We start from the raw sequence: 20048 nt of genomic DNA on the forward strand, positions 1-20048 counted from the left end.
GGAGGAGAACAGGACGAAGCAGCCTGTTTGTGCATCTTTGTAGGAAGCAGAGGGACAGACAGCAAAATAGAAACTTCCCTTGGTTAGAAAGCTAACCAGCTGATTGCAAACCTGTCCAATTTATAGGTTTAAATGTGCTTGATTCTTCTCTTCTGATGGAGAATGTAACACCAGTAACAGGAGATACTGGTTTGTACATGTTCAAATGTCCTGGATTTATAGCAATGCATTTACAATACATTAAATGCTGACTCTACAGCCAGACCTATGGAGGAGCATTCACCATTTTCCTCCAGCATTAGAGGTGTAATGAAGAATCCTGCAAGGCTGCTTTGTGCCACTCTGTAGTCAGCCAAGTCCAGACAGGTTCTGGCACTGAGTTACGAGGTTCAAAAAAAACCAAGGCTGAGAAAGTGAAGAATGCCTCGGGATTAAAACTTAAAGGGGAGGAGAAAAAGCACCAGAGCTGAAAATTGGGAATGAGGATGGCATAGGTTACAGACCATCAGACAACGAAGTGATGCTGAGGAGTGTAGGTCAGTGGTCTTAGACTGTCGTGAGCAGTTCTGTCACTGGGGGAGTGAATCTGCTCCCCTTAAATTTCCCATGGAGTCCCAGTGGTCCCTAGGTGACAGTTCTCACTTCCCCTGGAAAACATGACTGTGAATCAAGAAGAAATCCATTGAGACCAGGAAATAAAGGCAGCCTGTGACGTTAAGAGCCCAGTGCCGTTCTTGGCGTCAGGGTTGCCCCCAGACGTCTGACGGGGCTCGTGCACTGCACCCCTGGTGCGTGCCCCTTCCCGGCTCGTGGCTTGAGCCTGCCTGTGGCTTTGCTGTCCTGCCTCTGTCCTGCAGCTGTGTGTCTGTCCAGGATCCAGATGCACTTGGCGGGGGCAGCCAGGATGGCAGCTGAACTGGTAACAGGCTTTTGCATTTGTCCCACTGCAGAGGCAGGAGCGGGGTCTGTGCCTGGGGCAGGACCGGGCTGGAATTCAGGATTTCACAGCTGGTGACTCCTGAATCCCCACAGCGCTGCTCCCATATCCTGGCCTAAGTTCAATCCTAGTAATTCAATTAGCAAATAATTGCCTATGCAGCATTTGAAGCAATACTCAGTTGGGAATTAAGGTCCCATTGCTGTCACGAGTCTTTTGTTTTCCACCCCAGAGGTGGCCGCATAAAATCAGGGATTGTAAAAGAGAGTAGAAGAGGCACGGTAGGCTTTTTCTTGTTTTTAACATAAATTTGCATTCCCCAATCAGGTCTGACCCCAGACCTACCCTGTCCTTCCCTTTCACCGGAGCTATCAGGGGTCGAGCCGACAGGACAAGCTCTGGCTTCACAAGGTCCATTCTCAGCCAGCTCCTCTGTGGTTGGGGAGGGAGAAGATCCCCACGATGGAACTTGGGTGCTGACCTTCCCTCTGGTGTGCGGCTCCTGGTGGGCTCACCGCCGCTGTGATGCCGACCCCACGTTCCCGGGCCAACACCTTGCCCTTGTCCCTTTTGCAGGCAACATGTGAAAGGGGCTTTGCAGCCATGGAGGAGACACACCAGAAGAAGATCGAGGACCTGCAGCGGCAGCACCAGCGGGAGCTGGAGAAGCTGCGGGAGGAGAAAGACCGCCTGCTGGCAGAAGAAACAGCTGCCACCATTTCAGGTATGGGGACACGCCTGAGGGTCTGCCATGGTGGGGGATATTGATGGGGACATGGGGAGGGCATTTGGTCTGGTGGGGAGGAGCAGAGCGTGGGATGGGATGAGGGCTGGGTGTGGATCACAGGGAGATGGGAAGGGGTTGGTGGGAGAGATGTTTTGGATGGAGGTCCATCTCCTGGTCTTTCTCCAGGATTGGTACCTGTATCCTTGGCTGTAGTGGGGTCTGATCCGTTTTCCGTTTCATCTCAGAAAGGCATTAGTCATTCCTGTGGTTAAATTATTGCCGATTCCACACTGAATTGATTCTTCAGTGCCCTGGGGAGTTTTAAAGCACTGGAGCCCAGGGTCTCTGCATTACGAGTCCCGCAGTTCAGGAAACAACATGTGAATTGGACAATCATTTGGGCTTTATTAAAAAGTGAGCTTTGCAGAAGACCCTTTGCCACTTTGCAGCCAGGGGCACAAACTGAAGGGGCTGCAAAGCAGTGGGGGGCTCGCTGGGACGACTCGGTTCTTGTTCCTTTAAAAAAACACCTCCAAAAAAACCCCCCATCCTTGGGTGACATGGTGCTGGGTGCCAACGCTCTGTGGTCCCATACAGCCATCGAAGCCATGAAGAACGCACACCGGGAAGAGTTGGAGCGAGAGCTGGAGAAGTCCCAGCGCTCCCAGATCAGCAGCGTCAATGCCGACATCGAGGCCCTCCGAAGGCAATACCTGTAAGACCGTTGTCCTCTGTCTGTTGCTGTGTCTTGCACGGAGATCGCGTGTGTGGGAGACCCCTTTCTCCTTTTTGATTTTGGCAATGAGTTAGGGGCAGCCCTGTCATTGCAGGGACCTCTTCCCTTGGTCCCGACCTGGCTGTGCCTATCAGAGGCTCCTGGTTGCCTGTAATCTTTCAGGCTCCAGGTGAATGTCCCCCCCCCCAAATTCAGCTGCTCTGTGGTCACCAGAAGTAGCAGATGTGCAGACACAGTGCTGCTTTTCTCACAGCTGCAGTGGGAGGGTTGCTTAACCACATCTAACCAGGTGAGGAGAAAGCACTTAGCTTTTCATGGCAAGGCTGTCCTCATGTGGGAGCCGAGCAAAACAGCAAAACAGCCAGGCAGCTTTATGAACCTTGATGCATCTATGCAGAGATGTGTAGGTGTGCAAATACACCCAGTCCCAACTGCCCAGAGCAAACTTGATAGATCTTGGCTCAATTTTTGGAAACCCGAGGACGTCCTGCCATTAACCTCCTAGAGAAAGACCTCCCATCCCCCTTTGATGCCCAAGCACCACTGTGCCGGGAGAGGGAAGGGCTGGCTTGCTCTGGGCTTGAGGTTTTTCCCAAAAATGAGTATGCAAGTCCTCCTCCTCAGTGCTTAGATCCCTGTTGGGTTGTCCTGGGGCGCTGGAGGAAGAGTGGGCACGGGTGGGTGTCTGCGGGGAGGGCACTACCCAGCGTGTGTTTTGCCAGGGAGGAGCTGCAGTCGGTGCAGCGGGAGCTGGAGGTGCTTTCGGAGCAGTATTCGCAGAAGTGTTTGGAGAACGCCCACCTGGCGCAGGCGCTGGAGGCTGAGAGGCAGGCCCTCCGCCAGTGCCAGCGGGAGAACCAGGAGCTCAACGCCCACAACCAGGTGAGGGTCCCCGCCGTAGCCGGGGCAGCCGGTGCAGGCAGGGGGGTCACGGGCCGACGGGCAGCACAGTGGGCTCCGTGCCGAGCCGTGGCCGTGCTTCCCCCTTCCCATAATGGCTCTCCTCCTCTTCCCAGGAGCTGAATAACCGCCTGGCTGCGGAGATCACGCGATTGCGGACCCTGCTGACCGGGGAGGGTGGGGGAGAGGCTGCTGGATCGCCTCTCACGCAGGGCAAGGACGCCTACGAGCTGGAGGTGAGCTCTGCCGCTGCTATGCCGAAGGGGCAGCGTTGGTGGGCACAAGTGCCTGTGGACCCCCGGGAGCATGCCACAGCCATCCATCCCAACACGCATCGGGTCCGCTTGGCTGCTCAGCAGTGTGCATCGTGGGGTGCAATGGGGCCAGGAGCTTTTGGAGTCCTAATCTTCCATCTTCACCATGTCGAGCCAGACACCTGCTCTTCCTTCTCCTGCCCCTGCTTGTCCCCTGGGATCCAGTCCATGTAAAGCAGTGGGGACAGAAACCAAGGGGTGTGCAGGGGACACATCAGTGGTGCAAGTTTCCGAGACACCCAAGAGTAATTTTCTTGCGTGAACCAGAAGACGGGTGAACCAGCAGCTTTGCAGTGCTGGCGTGGGGCTGAGCCTCCAGCCCTGGCTCAGTTGTTACCGGGCACAGGGGGCGAGCATCTCGGGATCGTGCTGCATCTGCTCGGGTGCGAACATGCGCTGCTTTTGTTCCCACAGGTCCTGCTGCGGGTCAAAGAATCAGAAATCCAGTACCTGAAGCAGGAGATCAGCTCCCTCAAAGACGAGCTGCAGACAGCACTGAGGGTAATGCCAGGGCCATTTCTGCAAATCCTCTTATGGGCTGTGCTCTGCTCCTCTGTGTTTGTGCTTAGATTTCAGCTCACTTATACCTGGATTTGAAACAATATTTAATTTTTCCCCTGAATGGAATTGAATACCCATTTTGGTGTCATTAGTAAAGCACTTCACGCCTGTATCAGCTTAGGACTTACCCAACAAGGGAGACCATGTGGGAAAACATCCCCTTCAGTGTTTTTTCCCCATTTCCTGTCACATCAGATTTAAGTGGCAAAAATAATCAGTGTTAGAGATCTGCCCAGCCTCCCAGCATCAGATCTGGTTTGCTCTGGATGGCCTCTTTGCCAAGGCCATTTCTGGGAATTCTGCTTGAATTCTCTCTTTGCTAAAATTAAAACCCACAAACAAGTAATCCTGTAACGAAGGAGCTGCATGCACGGGTAGCGCTGTATGCTTGCTGCTGGGCTCACAGCTTTCTGCCTGTCTTAAGCCCTGTACTGCTGTTAGACACGGCTTCGAGAGCGTGTGTGAAATGTGTGCATTGCCCTGGCCGAGCATTTCTACCCGCTGCTGGCTCTTCTTCCGTCAGCATTTGCCAAGCTCCTCTTCAGCGCATTCACAAACCCCTCGGCTCCAGCTGTCTGTCTGACGCCATTGGGTTGTTCTTGTTCCTTTGCCAGGATAAGAAATACGCCAGCGACAAGTACAAAGACATCTACACGGAGCTGAGCATCGTGAAGGCCAAGGCAGACTGTGATATCAGCAGGTTGAAAGAGCAGCTGAAAGCAGCCACAGAAGCTCAGGGAGAGAAATCCCCTGTGAACACCACTGTATCAGGATATGGTCAGTCCTCCTCCAGCAGCTCTAAGCAATCACGGGTTTCCCAAGCTAACACATGCATCCTGGCATACAAGCCCTTGTGCAGTAACGGGTCTGAGTGTGGGACTTGGCATGGTGCTCTTTTGCTGTTTCATGCTGCTTCTCACCTCCATTCCTTGCAGACAGTCTCACCCAGAGCTGCCCTCCCGTGGCAGTTCCTCCTTCCAGCCCACAGATGGGAAGCTGATGGGCTTTGAAAGCCTTCTGGCATTTTGCATTGGGAAAACCTTGTGCTGCACGTGCAGGGGAGCGGAGACCCCCGACAGTCCCCTCTGCCCTTACGGGGCACTTGCCTGGGCTGGGAGGGCAGAATTGCCCCAGCCCTGCTCCTTGCAAGAAGGCAGTGGGCACCACGCTAATGCCGTTTCTTTTGCTTCTTCCCAGATATTATGAAATCAAAAAGCAACCCTGATTTCTTGAAGAAAGACAGATCCAGTGTTAGCCGGCAACTAAGGAATATCAGGTCAAAGGTGAGCTCGGATCTCCTGCCCCGTGTGATGGGAATGCCCAGCGTTACTCTCCAGTGGGGGTCCCAGGTGGGAACAAACTGGTAGGGGAAGAAAAACTGAGAATTTCCCAGTCACTAGTGCTAGCCTGGACAGCACTGGGAAGAAAAGCGAGCTTTCGACTGCAAAACAGCTGGCCCGCGATGCCCGGCAGGGCACACATACTCCTGACCCTGCTGAGATCGAGGTGTGAAGCTGCTCCCCGCTTGAAAAAAATTATGAAGTTCACCCTGTTCTTTGGTCTTTCACAGGAGGACTCTTCCAGTATTTGCTCCCCGTTTTCAGTTGAAATTTAGGTGGTGTCAATAGGTGGAAATGTGCACATCATTCTAGGTTTTAGTGTTCACCACTGCAAGACTTTTGGTCTTTGTATGGAACAATGATGCCTTGGTCCTGGGCATATTTAACACATGCTTTGCTTGTGTGTTAACATGGTGCAGATGGCCCTGCGTTTCCCTGGCCGTTCTGTAGTTGCTCTTGCTCCCAAAGCCCAGTGATGCTGTGCCAAGCTCACCTGCTTGGCCTGCTGACAGCCAGAGTTAACATCGTGTTACACACTGGCTGTTGCTGTGGGACCTTGGGGATAAAAAGGGCAAATAAAGCCGCTCAGAAGTCATCGTTAAACATAGGTCAGTTGGAAGGAAGATCAGCATGGGCAAAACCTGCTTTGCCTCTCACTACTGGATACCTGGTGTCTCATGCTGATGTTTGAAGTGGTTGGGACCTTGGGCAGAGCGAGAAGCCGGGCAGGCAAAAGGCTTCTTGGCTCTTCCCCATGCTGGGGAAACGGCCACCACGCGAGCTCTGCAGGTCAGCAGCTTGGGGTGTCTGCGCTGCACCCAGTAAATACAGAGAGCATCTCTCTGCATTTTCAGGCGCAGCGCAGACCTGCTGGGCCAGGTCTGATGTTGAGTTTCCCTTCGCCACTTCAACTCAGACCACTCACCGTGTTGGTCCCCCCGTGTGTGTTGCTTGGTGGGAGAAGGAGGAGAGGAGAGGAGAGCAAGGATGGGCTCTGCCTGGGCGCGCTGCCTGCTCGCATCGCCGGGGCGGGGGGGCTGGGGCTGTGCGAACGCCAATGCAATTAGGATTTATGAGCTTCTTGTTTTGTTTTGTTTTGTTTTGTTTTCTTTATTTTGCTTTTTCCTCCAACAGTCCGTTATTGAGCAGGTCTCATGGGATAACTGAAATGAACCCGAGTCCAGGTTCCCTGCCACGTAGGTAAACAAACCGGCACCCACCAAGCGACGCAGCTGCCCACTGGAGCGGCACACTTTTGCATGCACTGCTCACACCTCCGTGGCAAACGAGAGCCCTTCTTCTTTTAATGACTGACTGGTTTATTTACGGCTAATTATTTTACTGGGGGAGGGGGAAGGGGAGGGAAGAAGTCAGCGTACCCAAGATCCATATGAAATGCAGTCTTTCTGGCTCTTCCCTGGGGAATATGGCTTTCTCGTCTTCCTGCTCGTCCCACCCTCGTCAACACAGCTAACTGTCACGGAGAGGATTTGGACACGGTGGGGCACATTTTCCTGTTTGCTGTGTTGGGAGTGCGGGACGCTGAGTGTGCATGCTTGAATGACTCTGCATGCCTCAGACTAAACTTCAGCAACATCCAGGTCTTGTAGGAAAAATAGCCATTTTGCTGTTAGCCAGGCGGAGGAGTGGGTCAGTGATGCCTATAAATGCCTTTCCCACAAAGGCTTGTAGCATGTAAAATGGTGGCCCCTGTCTCAGCTGCAGAGGGGATGTCCTGGGCTGCCCTAAATTTCCCTTACCCATAATTGCTGCTGCTTTAGGTTGATCCATGCCTGAGCAAGAGTCTTCCTTGCCCAGTAACCTCCTCCTCCTGCTCTCCAGGCTTCCTCCAGCTCCCCGGTGTCCACCCCGCTGCTCTCCATCCCTTGGCGCTGCGCCTCCATCCCACACACTGGTCTGAGACTTCCGAGCTCATCCAGCAAAAGGAGGGACCTGATGAGAAATGGGGCCAATCCTAATGACCCAGATATCTCAAGTAACTGGAGCAATAGTTAATTCACTGGCCCATGGTAAAGACCGAGGTTAGAGCACCTGCAGAGGGAGATTAGAGAAAAGAGGGGAGATCCCCAGCATGGTGGCAGAGGAGTAGCTGGAGAGCCCCAGGAAGTCTCATGGAGGATCTGTTTATCACAGATTTCATCCTACATTAGTCTCCCTTCATCAGCAACTCAAATAGGTTGTGAGACTGCCTAAGGGGTAAACTTGCTGGAATTTGTACCACCAGGCAGAATAGTCTAATGGTTTCTGTTGTCTCCTTCCATCTGATGAGAAATCAGATGTACAGACTGGAATGCACGGGTTGCTGCCCATTTTAAGAGGCCCAAAGTAAACTTCCTTTAGGAAGTGTGTGCTCAGAGACTCGCATCCCAAGAGACTCTGCTGCCTGTTGAAAAGAAAGCATACAGCATTTGTAAATTCAAACTAATCCATTTTAGTGCTTTCATTTCCGTGCTGCTTCCCAAAGCCGTTCTGTATTTGTGGGCCTGTGGGAGGAGAAACATTTAAAGAAATACAGTAACCATGGGAATCTGCACAGCCTCGGGGCAAGTTTATCATGGAGTCCTGCCTTGATAAACACATGTTAAACAAAACTCAGCCCAAAAGTCTAACCTGCTGCTCTGATCGTACGGTCCTCTGGCACCATGATCAGAGAAATAAAAGCGAAAGGGGCGATGGCTGCCTGTTAACAGAAGGGGCTTTACGTTCAGTCTGTGCCTTTTGAAGCTGCCACATCTTGGTCTGTAAAGCAAATACAGTGCTTTACAGCACTGCGGGGTGCAGGCAGGCAGCTGGCTGCCTGGCCCAGAGCAGGTACAGCCCGGCAGTGAAAGCCTTTGCAGCGCGTAGGGGCAGAGCCATTGCTCTGTGGCCCTGGCTGTTGGTTAGGGAGATGTCTGTGCCCTCTCAAAAGAAGCAAGCAGGGACAACTCACTGTCTGGTGCTCTGCTCCCCTGAAGCTCTTACGCCACAGCTTTGGGGCTGCAGGAACTAGGGAAGGCTGGCTTTAGGCTTGTGCACCTCCTCGGGCTAGTTTCAGGTTAAAGCTGTTGTACAGGGGGCAAGCAGTTTGCTTCTGGGTTTCTGCCCCTCACATTGCTCTTCTTCTGGGTCCCCACATGTAGGCGAGAGATTTCACAGATCCAAATGCCGAGGGCTAGCGGGGTGGGCTTTTCTGTTGGCTCGCTGAGTGTCGTGCTTTGAAATCTGGATGCTGCATCTGAACTGGATCAGCTGTCAGATCCTGCTAGAGCTGAAGCAAGCATTTAGCAAGTCCTCTGTCTAACCCTGTGCAGTAGAGGCAGCTTTGGCTTGGGAGAGCCCCCAGGCTGGGTTAGAGAAAGGGTGGGATTGTCGCTGGCAACAAAAATGCAGTTTCCAGGGCTGCTTGAGCAAAGCCTGCACGTTGACCAGAGCCAGGACCATCCCAGACGGACGCACGTTCAGTCAGTGCCGCAGCGGCACAGGCAGGCGGGGAGGACCGGCGTGCAGGTCCCACTCAGCAACATGGTGCTTTAGCGTAGCAGATCCGAGCTGACGCCGGAGCTCTGCCGAAATTGCCCCAGCCACCGCTGCACCGCAGGCTCTGGGGGTCATTTTCCAAGTCGAGCTAATCCCGCTTGCAGCATGGTGTGCCTCTCATTTGCTTCTGGTACGTCGCCTGGTTCATTTGCAATCTCACCCTCTCTCTAGGCGCCATTCACCAGTAACCGCCCTCCATAACCGTGTGTTTTCTCTTAGCATGTCCCACTAATCTCTGTGCCACGGAGGCCATTCTCCCGCTGCCCACGTCTCCTTTGCCTGAGCATCGCACCCTTTCTGTATGCCAGACGCCCACCACCTCCCTCCCGCCCGCGTCCGACGCTGTCTGTCTTTTGTCTCTCCCAGAGTCTGAAGGAAGGCCTGACTGTGCAAGAACGCCTGAAGCTTTTTGAATCCAGGGACTTGAAGAAAGACTAGTTCTCCCCGCTCCGCTTGACCACGCGCACCTCCCAGCTTGAGGCAGCACAGCACCAGCACCGTTTGTCTCTCGTTCCTTACGACTGTCCTCGCTGTCGTTCGTCTTGACCCCCCCGACGGGACCCGGCGCCGCGGTGGCGGTGCCCCCCGCCGCCCCCTCGCCTCCCCAGCTCCTTTCCCTGCTTGTGAGACGCTCCAGAGACTGAGAGGGAGAGGAAGGGATCGGGGTGGGGGTTTTTTTCCCCCCTCTCTTCAGCGCTTTGTAGGAGAATCCTTCCTTTACTGTAAACCATTACACTAAGTGTCAGTATTAAGGCTCAGTAGCCTGTTAATAAGCTAGCTCTGTCGTACCAACCGTTTTGGTATGCAAGCAGGGCCTGGGTGGTATCTGCCATACCTAGCTCTCACTGCTGTCAAGAGACCCAGTGCTCAGAGCACACCAGGAGCCTAATCTAACCATTGATCTCGATTGCATTACTTGCACCTACAAGGGGGGGAAAGCCTGGGGGAAGCTGTCGGGGAGCGCAAGTCCGTGCCGGCGTACGCAGCCTGGAGGTACAACACTGACATCTCGCTGGAGAAGGATGCAAGAAATGATTCTCCTGCCCCGTGACTGTGCCGTATCCTGAATGTAGGCGATACCGAAGCCCAGCGAGCTTTGGTGGCCGCCCAGGTGGTTATGGATAGGGAGCTGCAGATACTCACGTGCACCGTCGAGTCCGCCCCATCGGCGTGTCTTTGCCTCCCGTCTCGCTGGTGGTCGGAGTCGGTGTTTCGGGGGCCGAGCTGTAAGATCACTTTCTTGCCTCTGTTAGATCAAGCCCAGCACTCTCTTTTTTTTGCTGTTACTCCCTTCCTCTCATTGAGTCCCGTGTATCCCAGGGTCTGTGCGCATGTGAAACTCCCTTTTCCTAGTCAAAGGAAAGTAGAGTAGAAAGTAGAGCCAATATTGACTGAAAATGCACAGTGCTCAATGCATATAATGCTCCTTTTTTATCAGCTTCTTGAATTCAACTCTTCTTGTCAGCAGGGCAGCTCCTATTTTAATTCTTTAATCTTTTCCTGAAATAAAAATCTCAAAACCAGTATGTGCTTCAGACCTTCTCAGTCCTAATAGCTTTTGTATTTAAAGCATACAATTTAGCACCGTGAAGCCGATAAACAGATACAAACTAAAAGTGAGTTGAGGGAGCTGGTAGCACTAGATAACAGCACACGGCCAGCCGAGCAGAGGCTGTCTTCCTAGAAGAAGCCTACGCTGCTTTGCAGCGGGGCTGCCCAGGCATGGTGGCTTCATCCTGGGCTAAATTTCAAGATGCCACCTGTAAAGACCCCAGGTCCTGCCTCACCGGGAGCAGGGCTGAACCAGCGCTCTGCCACGTTGGCTTCCCAGCCCCGTTCTCGCCGAGCGACCCGCATCACATCGGGCTGGGCTGTCCAAGATATGCCCTAGCCTTCACGTGGAGCAAAGCTTTCTCTTGTCTTTCTGGCCCTTAACTCGTGGTTGAAGCAGGCAGCTCTGTGTGGTTTCACGGCTGATTTGGGGTACGTTAGGCGGGCGGTACAAGTGCAGCCGTCAAGAGCAAATTCTGGCTGCAGGTCTGAAGTGGTGAGCGCCGCGGGGCTGGTGATGGCTCTGTAATCTGTGCCTGGGTGTACATGGAAGTCCTGGAGCTAGGAGCAGGGTAGGAAAGATGCTCAACCACTTGGATACAAAGGCTTTTCCCTCATCAGCAGGCACGTGCCCTTTAAGATGTTTTGATGTGCAGCCACTTGCCCTAATCTGAGCTCACCGTAGCGCTTTCCATAATCTGAGCGTTGGACGACCCAGGAGCCTTCCCAGCCATGATGCACCTGGACTGCCCCTCCGATCAGCCATTCCCGGGAGTCTCCGTGCTGCTCCTTGCGTTGTGTTTGCTTTCACCCATCAGTCAGCAGCTGCCTTAGTCCTCCTCCCATCCCACCATGGAGGAATGTGGCCTGTGCACCCAAAGCTGTTCACCATCACCTTCTTGCCTGCATGATGGGAGTCCAAACTGGGGAGTCCCAAAGTGGAAATGGGCACCTTGGGGCTGTGGAAATAACCGCACTCACCACGCTGAGCTAGCTAATGGCCATCTGAAGCAGACTGTTGATGATAAACCCATGTATGTTGGTAACACTTAGCAGTGGCTTTTTAGAGCCATGGCATGGGGTCCTGCTTCCCTTCCAGCTGAGGAGATCCAGATGCAGCTCTCCCCAAATTCAGCCTTCTCCAGGTCAAGTGTGCATGTGTTGTGCTTAGAAGGCCGCTTCTGGAAGAAGAGGGTCCTTTCTCACTAGTCGTGCGCGGGGTTTCTCTCTCCCCCTGCCGGCATCTTGCACTTGACTGAAGTGAGAGGTCTGGGTCTCTGGTATAACCTCAGAGTTGGGTGAAGGGTGCGTGTTCAGGTCCCCATGCTCACAGCAGCTGGGAACGTGGCACTTCAGTGGCATCTACGAGCAGTTAAAAGCAGTCTTTAAGTTAAAGCAGGGACACCAGCCCTGCCAAGCAGGGTAGATTGCAGGACCAGCAGAGATGTCAGTGCTGTGGCCCAGGTTCATTTAAATTCGGGCTATTACTTGGGTGCGAAGGTGACTCCATCCACTGTGTTTTGTATATTGTATACACCTTTCTGACTGTGTCAGGAGATGGTCCTCTGGCCCAGGTGCCTGGCTTGGTCCCATCCAAAGTCGTCTCTCCAGCTCTGAGCAGGGATAACCTTTACACTTCATCCCTGGCTGCTCCGGGTCCGTGCTGAGCTCTGCTCTCTGGCAGCTGTGATCTCCTGGCAGAGACCTTGGGACACAGCATTAGGACAACACGTAGGCCTTGTCATTGTCATTGCTCTTCCCTTACAAGACGTCACTGGTTCCAGGAGGACACCCTCCTCCTCCTCTTCTCTCAAGACATATGGTGGGACTTCGTCCTTTTTATTCAACTGAGCAGAACATGCGCTGGTCTCCTTCGCGCCATGTGGACCCTGACCTTTCTTACGTCCCCTAGCAAATCTTGCTTTTTCTTTGCATACTTCATTTGCTCAGGAGCACTTATTTTAAGCGCGAGGACTAGAAGTTATGTACCTTGCTATTTGCCTTGGCACATCAGTGGTATAGAGAATGCAAGACAGACCCTTTCTCATACAGGATCATGCCACTGAGCATCTTGAGGCTCCCCAGAGGGATGTTTTCTGCTGTACACTTGCTCGTACCAAGAAATCCTCTCTTGCAGCTTAGTGTCCTGCCTGGGACTAGGTATTGAGCCTGACCAGTAAGAGCCCTTGATTTCTTTGCCAGTGCTCCTGCTTTGAGCCTTGTTTCTTAACATAGAGAACAGCTGGGTAAGTGCAGGGCACACAGAGTGATCAGGCGGGGATCATCCCCAGCTTTTGACTCAGTGTGTGTAAATACATTAATAGGATTTTTTTTTTTTTTTTAAAAAGGAATGAGGATGGGCAGAAGGGCACTGCAGCGTGTTGGCAGCACTTTGGTGGTGGATAGTGCAGGAAGGCAGAAGACGGTGCAATAAAAATGCAGTGGCACAGGGAGCTGTGCAAAGCACACGGGTACTGAAGACAAGGAGGGTTCAGAGATGTGCTTTCTGCTTGTGCTTGGGCCCTAAATTGCCCTGTGAAGAGAGGTTGTGGGGGGAGTATTCTTATTTATACACATCTAAAAATATACTGATGTTTAGTGTGTGTGGGAGTCACCCAAGAACACTTGGACAGCTCTTGCTCCTTTCCCATAGACTTGCCCATACACTAAGCAAGAGATCATATATAACGTCTGGGCCGCTCGTGTCAATTCTTCACCCGAGGCAACGCACACGGTGTTTTGCATCTCTCCGGTGAGGCACTGCCAGGGATCCAGCACCAGCTGGAATGAAGCTGCATTTTGTTCTCCTCTTTCCTCTAGTTTGCTTTTACCTTATTGTACAGAAAATGTCAGTCCTCGCATCACCCCTCCTCCCCTTTTATGGACTCCCTGAAACAGCTGTAAAAGGATTTGAATTGAGGTTTGCTAGGACTTCTGTAGGAACAGGATCAGACCTGGGGCATCAGCTGCTCAGAGGTTTGCTGGTGGGGAGCTTTTATTTAATACATATGGGCCAGCTTCTCTGGACCTTCAAATTGCTGAGAAAAGCAAAACAGGCAGGTTTGCTGGGAAAAAACCCCTGGCACTAACTACAGGTATAGCTGAAATAAAATGTGTTAGATGGCAGGAGGACAGCCGCAGGGAACACAGCAATGCCTAACAAGCCACATCAGTTAATCTTACTGCTGAATTTCATGGGTTTAAAATATTTATCACTAACCAAAGAGGTGTTTTATGAACATGGTGGTGGTCTCATATGCTGTAGCTTGTAGGAGCAGCCATCTTCCACTGGGGAGTTAGGCTCCTTGGAAAATTAAAACAGAGAACCTGGCTCTGCTGTACAGGAGGTGCATCAGGGGCTGAGCCGTGACTTCTTGGCATCGTCAGGATCAACCTCCCCCTTTGAGGCAGCACTTCAGCAGGTAGGAATGCTGTATACGATGTCTTACAGTGGTAGCTCTGTGTTCTGGTGGTCACAAAGAGGAGGAGGAGGAGGAGGAGGAGGAGGGAAGATGCTGTGGTATGCAGACAGCTGTTTGTAACTACTGCTGCAGGCTGTGCTCCAGGCTTCAGGCTCTGCTCCGCTTGTATTAAGCATCTCTCCAAAGCAAGAGGCAGTACATTACCTGGCTTTCCACTAAAGAAAGAGAGAACCTGCAGCACCAATAAACAGCCGAAACCTGAAATATCTCTGCAGAGAGCAGTACTTTAAGGGGGGGGGGCGGGGGAAGAAAGCCAGCTGGAAAGCCTTTTCCTGATAGCAGTGGCCCTTAGTTATCCTATTGCTTCTTCCTGCTCCAGGCTTCACCCATCTTTCAACATAAATCAGTGGCTATTTAAATTAGAAAGTGTGTGGAGAGGGAGGGAAAAAATACGAGGAGGCGAGGGCAAGCTCCCTGCCTGCTCCAGAGGCTTTCGAAGTCCAGCTGCATCGTCCTGCTGTCCAGCGCGGTCGCTTGGCATAACCCTGGCCACGGGCTTCGCCTTTTGGTGTGGTCCTGGTGCCTGCGGTGCACAGCGGAGAGAGACCTTGTAGGTATCCTGCTTCAGGTGCTCGCCAGGGCACCGTATATACACTGCGTGACACGCGAAATGCAAGCTGCTGCGTTTTACACAATTCGACACTATTGATAGTACTGAAATGTGAGGTCTAGGAAAAGTCAAGTGCAACGAAGGTGCAGACACAGACGCCTTCTAATTGGCTCCAAGTAATTTTTTTTTCTGTGTAAAAATTTTCCTACCATTTGCACCGTTTCCCCCGAATCCTTCTTTAAATGTGACCTTTTCTTTGCTCACATATAAAAAAAGAAGCAAATTGTGTTCATTTGCTTCAAAACTAGAATTGTGTGCTGACTTGCAAACCAGAAGTCTTTTTTTTTTTTTTTTCTGTAACAGAGGTGGACTGGACTGCATTAATAGTGCTGCTCCCAGCATTGTAAAATCTGTCACCAACTCTATACGATTGCACTTCCACTAGACCTTTGCATTTTTTTTCATGGTTCAGATGCAGTACTTAGTTTGTTGTGAACACTTAAGCACATGCACGCTTGGTGTAGCTTGCTTTTCCTCTGTAATTTTTTTCCATTTTTGTAGAAAAAAAAGCTTTGTTATTCTTCTCTTTTAAAAAAAGTAATTTAAAACCTGTATAGTATTCAAAGCACGCAATGTAAATATTTATTACTCAGAAATTAGTGGAGGGTTCTCCTTTGTGACTAAGTTGTGGTTTTGATTTTTAAACCTTGTTCTAACACAGATGTCCCATGCGCGGGTTGGGAGAGGAGCGCCGAGTGTAATGTGTCCAACCCACTCACTCTGCCCTGATAAACTGTTTTGTTTGGTTTTGATGACTGTTATAAATATCTTTTCAAACCTTTTCTGCTGACCTGTACCTTTAGTTTTGAAGATACCTGTCCAAAGATTGTGTATGGTCTGTTTGAGAACTGTAACCTTACTGCGCTATAAACTTGGGGTTGGTTTTTTCCATTCAGAGAACTCCGTAATCTTGTATTCAATAGTGGCATTAACACCGTGCACGTGCAAACTGTTGTTATACAGCGCAGCAGCAGCTACTTGGTTGCAGTGAGCGCAGCGAGCCCCTGGGTCTGGGAGGCACCGGTGTAATGCTGTAACAACTCGCTTGCACCACACATTCAAGATGCTCTTGGACTTTACAAGGGACCGAGAGACCCCGCTGCACAGACACGCATCCTACAGCAGCACGGACGTGCACTGTAACTTAGAGTATGTAACTTTAAATATAACTTTCAGTACAACGTAGTTACTACCGAGTTGTACTTACGTGATCCTGTGGCACAAACCATTTCTTACAAGAGGATGCAAATGTACTGCTGCAGGAACAGGGAGCACCAGGCTGGAAACAAGGCAGGCATCAGCCCTGCCTCAGTTTGAGACTACTAAAAGGAACCGAGGGTGTGGGATTTACTAGCAGAAACCTGATAAGCCGGACAAGTTGGTACCAACTGAACTAAGCCAGCTGGCCATGAACTCATAAATAATGAGTGCAATTACAATTATTTTCTTCATGCTTTCTTCATACGCTGCCTGTGTGCAGGATTGACAAGAACACTCACTCTTTGTTCTAAACTAGAGACAGCAAAGTACATTGTAAAATACTAAAGGCTACGGTAAGTAGAAAGCAGATATGAATGTGCAGTCTTTGATCTGTGTCCACCCTCCTGGAGTTCTGGATGACTTGGGAGATTTTAAAGAATCATTTATTTGAAAGGATGAAGTTTTGGGGAGAGAGAAGGAATCTCTGCAAGTCTGTGGGTAGTATCTGAAGTGGCACTGGCCGTTCAGGTGCTAACGGTCAGTCTTCCTCCATTGTCCTAACAAGAACAGAAAGCTTGCCTTAGTTCTGTCTGAGCACACCTTTAACTGACAGCTGACCCGTAACCGAAGAGTACTCGTTCTGCATTAAAACCATGCACGCACCACGTTCTTACCACGTGTACTCTGCAAATGACCCAAAGGAACTTGGAGTAATGAGGATGCAAGACTAACTTCCCAGTTTCTGCAACAACGCAATGCAGCAGCCAGCCCTCCGCCTCTGACCTGTGGATGTGGCCGAGGGGAAAAGCGGCGGCGGAGCAGGGAGAGCGGTACCCAGGCAGCACTGGGATGCTGCAGCCTCACAGCTACTGGAAATCCCTGCGGCTCAAACCCAGGAACGGTCACAGCAGGACAGTGGGGAGGAGGAGGAAGCACAGTTGTCCTCGAGCCCTGTCCATCCATAGGGCAGAACGGCCTCTTCTTAAGAGGCATTTTCCACACGGATTAGTCTGGGAAATAACATCTCGCGCGTGGTATTTTCCCTCTGCAAAGGGGAATGGGTGTTGGAGGCTCCAGTTTCTCCGTATGTGTGAGTTCCTCTGTCCTTCCCTTCTCCCTTCCACTCCAGTTTGTTTCAATGCTTTTTTAAGAGCCACTGTTCCCAATCAACTGCTCACCGTAATAGAAATGTCACTTTTTCTCACAGTATTTATTCCTTAAAAAATCTCGTGTGACATGCTAGGTTCCCATGGATGTAGCTGATCATTTTTATTTTGTAAATATAATTACCTAACTTTACATTAACTATATCGTAATAAACTATTTTTGCACCACCCTTTGCATGCTGTGTAGTGAGGCGTTTCTTTCAAGAAGGACACTACTACGGGAAGAACGGAGCAGAGGCCAGAGCCTGAAAACAAGTGAGCTGTTTGCTTTTGTAGTCACACTTGACAAAGAAAATGCAACAGGTAGCATTTTAATAGCAACAACATCTTTCAAGTAGTGTAAATCTAATGCTGCTGAACGGGATTTACTAGGGAATGACCTTCCTCAGCTTCTTCCATAGTTGCTACACCACAGATAACAGTAATGCTTTTTCCCCCAGACCCATGCCAACTTTCTCAAACAGAACAGATCAAATCTGCAATCTGTTGGTTACTCCATGTATCCTAAATAACACCTAAGGATCTACAGGAATTTTTTAATGATTTGGCTCTTTGGAACAACCAACCCACAAGGACTGTCTGTAGTGCAAAAACCAGAAGATGATGTTGAGGTTTTCTGTGAAAGTAGTTTATTTAATAGTGCCAGTCACAGCACTACTGTATCAAGCAAAACTGGTAACAAAATGTTAAGACCTTTTTTGAATTTTGAGAGATTTTGAGGCACTTTATATTTGGTATAAAGAAATTCTTACATGGATGCTATTTAGAGTTTTGAAATTCTTAAGTTTACAGCCATCTGTGTTCCACCCTGAGCTGTAGGGACAGAGATCTTTCTTACCTTCCTCCCTTTTCCTCTTCACTCACTGTCCCCCACCCTGCTGCTGCCAACACAAGCGGCCAAAGTCACCAAACCAGACCAGGACACGATGTCCCACCACCTGAATGAACCGGGGTTTCCCTCCACTGCTCCACTCTGAAGTCAGTGACCAAACTCCAGCCATGTCTGCTCTCAAGACAAGACCAACCGATCCCAAAGAACTGCTTCTCCCATTTCTTTCCAGATTTCCCTACACTTGCTTGCTGGAAGATGAGCTGTCATTAGTATCTGTTCTCATGCTTTTATGCTGGAGCTCTGCTAATCTTAAACCAAAGGAAACATGTACACAATCAAAACATACTTCTAATTTCTGCCTTCGTATTTCCCACAACTTTCCTTTTACAAACTTCCAACAGTTAATGCCAACAAGAAACATAACTAAGGTGCTTAATGTCTCTATCCAAACTCTAGCTTTGCTGCAGGCCTCTTAACTCTTCTTTAGAGTTTACTGACGTAGAGGAACCAATGGGCTACAATTCCATTCTGCAGTATCCCAAGTTGGAAAACGTCCATTTCACTGTTGAAACACCTACCCAGCACCATATGAACACACCTTGTCTGCGCCAGGGCACAGCAATGAGCCTGCCCATAGTTTTAAGCTCTATGAATGCAGTCCTATCACAGCTATCCTCACAAAATGACTCACCGAACAGCTGGGTCATTCCCTCTAGCATGGGAAGGACCCACAGCAAGGAACCTGTGGCACTTTAGGGTAGAGAGCACTTTGCTTCTCTGGAGGAGCTTATCTAAATTACACCCAGGTGGATAATACAGTGATGTCTATACATAATGATAAAGTCCATGAATGCTATCTGTTGAGTACTCCACCAGCGCTGTGAGGCAGCTTAATCATTTGTCGTCTTTGGAAAAAAATCTGTACTTGATGGGATTGTACTCTTCCCAAATCCTTTCAAACTCATCCAGAAAAGGCTTCACGTACTCGGCGTCCTCCACGACCAGCACGTTCTCACGGTTGTTCTGGATAGCTTGGGTAGTCCAGTTGAGGGAGCCTGTGATGAGCATCCTCCTGTCCACGACAGCAAACTTGTGGTGCATGTAACCGCTCTCCTGGTCATGGCGCACCTGGATCCCTACAAAGACACAACCAGGCCTTTCAGCGGTAACTGAAGCTGTCACCCAAGCCACAGCCACCCCGAGCGCCGTGCCCTGCCCCGCACGGCCCCCTCTCCGAGGCGAGGCCGCCTCACCGGCCTGCCGGAGGAGGCCGATCTGGGAGCCCGGGAGCCCCATGTACTGCGCGTCGGTGACGACGCGGACCCGAACGCCGCGGCGGTGAAGGAGCTGGACGGCGCGGCCCAGCTGTGGGCTGGAGAAGGCGAAGAGGCAGATCTCGAGGGAGCGGCGGGCGGAGAGAAGATGGCGGAGGAGGCGGCTGAGGGAGCTGTCGCCCTGCGGCAGCGGGCAAGGGCAGGGCCGGGCCGTCGTTCCGAGCCCCGCCGCCTCGGCAAGCAACGCTTCGGTGCAGCTGGGCCGTGAGGGGAAGAAGAGCACCTCGCGTACGGGGGGACGCCGCCGCCGCCAAGCCGCCAGCGCCAGGGCCAGCGCCGCCGCCGCCGCCAGCGCCAGGCCCACCCGCCGCGGCTGCTGCGCGCCCGCCGCCCACATGCCCCCGGCCGCCTCCCCCGCTGCCGGCCCGGCGCATGCGCGGTCGCTCCGAGCAGGCGAGCGCGGTTATGGCGGGAAGTTTCCTGAGGGGAACCGCCGCCGAGTGTCGAACGGCCCCCGAGCCGACCGTCCTCTCGGTTCAGGGGGGAGCTTGGGCTGCTTCGGGGTGGTGGTGGGGGGAAAGGTGGCTGGGTGCTTCTGGATGAACCGAGGAGCTGGTCCAGAGCAGGCTGCAGCTGACTCTAACCCTGCCCCAAACACCAGCCGGCTCCACACCATCTACTCAAGGGATCCTTTAAGGCGGATCCTGCCTGGCTGAGGGGACAGAGGTGGCAGAATTAAGGCAAAAAGGCTTTGGCTCTAAGAAGTGCAGCACAACCAGCTGGTCTCTGCCCTGTCAGCCTGCAGCTGCAGCGCTCACCGCTCCCACCTCCCTCCCAGGTACGCGCTGCTCGGCCACGCAGAAAAGGAAATCACGCCA

General features: G+C 51.7%; 2 protein-coding genes across 8 annotated transcripts in view; one reads left to right on the plus strand and one right to left on the minus strand.

The window, feature by feature from the left end:
* MPRIP (myosin phosphatase Rho interacting protein) overlaps positions 1–17239 on the plus strand; it is an 88626-nt gene extending 71387 nt beyond the window's left edge. For 3 of the 7 annotated variants that reach the window (XM_069810379.1, XM_069810378.1, XM_069810383.1), the window contains 8 exons: positions 1514–1661; positions 2262–2379; positions 3123–3282; positions 3417–3536; positions 4029–4115; positions 4790–4952; positions 5373–5458; positions 9422–17239. In XM_069810379.1, the coding sequence (XP_069666480.1) occupies positions 1514–1661; positions 2262–2379; positions 3123–3282; positions 3417–3536; positions 4029–4115; positions 4790–4952; positions 5373–5458; positions 9422–9493 (954 nt within the window). In that variant the 3' untranslated portion in view covers positions 9494–17239. Of the gene's footprint in view, positions 1–1513; positions 1662–2261; positions 2380–3122; positions 3283–3416; positions 3537–4028; positions 4116–4789; positions 4953–5372; positions 5459–6649; positions 6716–9421 lie in introns of all 7 variants that reach the window. The other 4 variants (XM_069810380.1, XM_069810381.1, XM_069810385.1 and 1 more) reach the window with 4 other exon arrangements.
* A 437-nt stretch (positions 17240–17676) lies between these two features.
* On the minus strand, positions 17677–19594 carry PLD6 (phospholipase D family member 6). Its single transcript, XM_069810386.1, has 2 exons — positions 19150–19594; positions 17677–19032 (listed from the first exon to the last, which is right to left on the minus strand). The coding sequence occupies exons 1-2, from the start codon at positions 19565–19567 to the stop codon at positions 18791–18793; spliced, it is 660 nt and encodes a 219-aa protein (XP_069666487.1). The 5' UTR covers positions 19568–19594; the 3' UTR covers positions 17677–18790.
* Positions 19595–20048: the final 454 nt, after the last annotated feature.

The sequence above is a fragment of the Haliaeetus albicilla genome, chromosome 22, assembly GCF_947461875.1.
Source record: "Haliaeetus albicilla chromosome 22, bHalAlb1.1, whole genome shotgun sequence".
Classification (NCBI taxonomy): Eukaryota; Metazoa; Chordata; class Aves; order Accipitriformes; family Accipitridae; genus Haliaeetus; species Haliaeetus albicilla.

Bases quoted from the DNA above. Each gene is read 5' to 3' on its own strand.
- PLD6 (XM_069810386.1), bottom strand. From the start codon at position 19,567: ATGTGGGCGGCGGGCGCGCAGCAGCCGCGGCGGGTGGGCCTGGCGCTG. The intron at 19,033-19,149 runs GTGAGGCGGCCT...GTGTCTTTGTAG, and splicing joins CGGCCTCCTCCGGCAGGCCG to GGATCCAGGTGCGCCATGAC.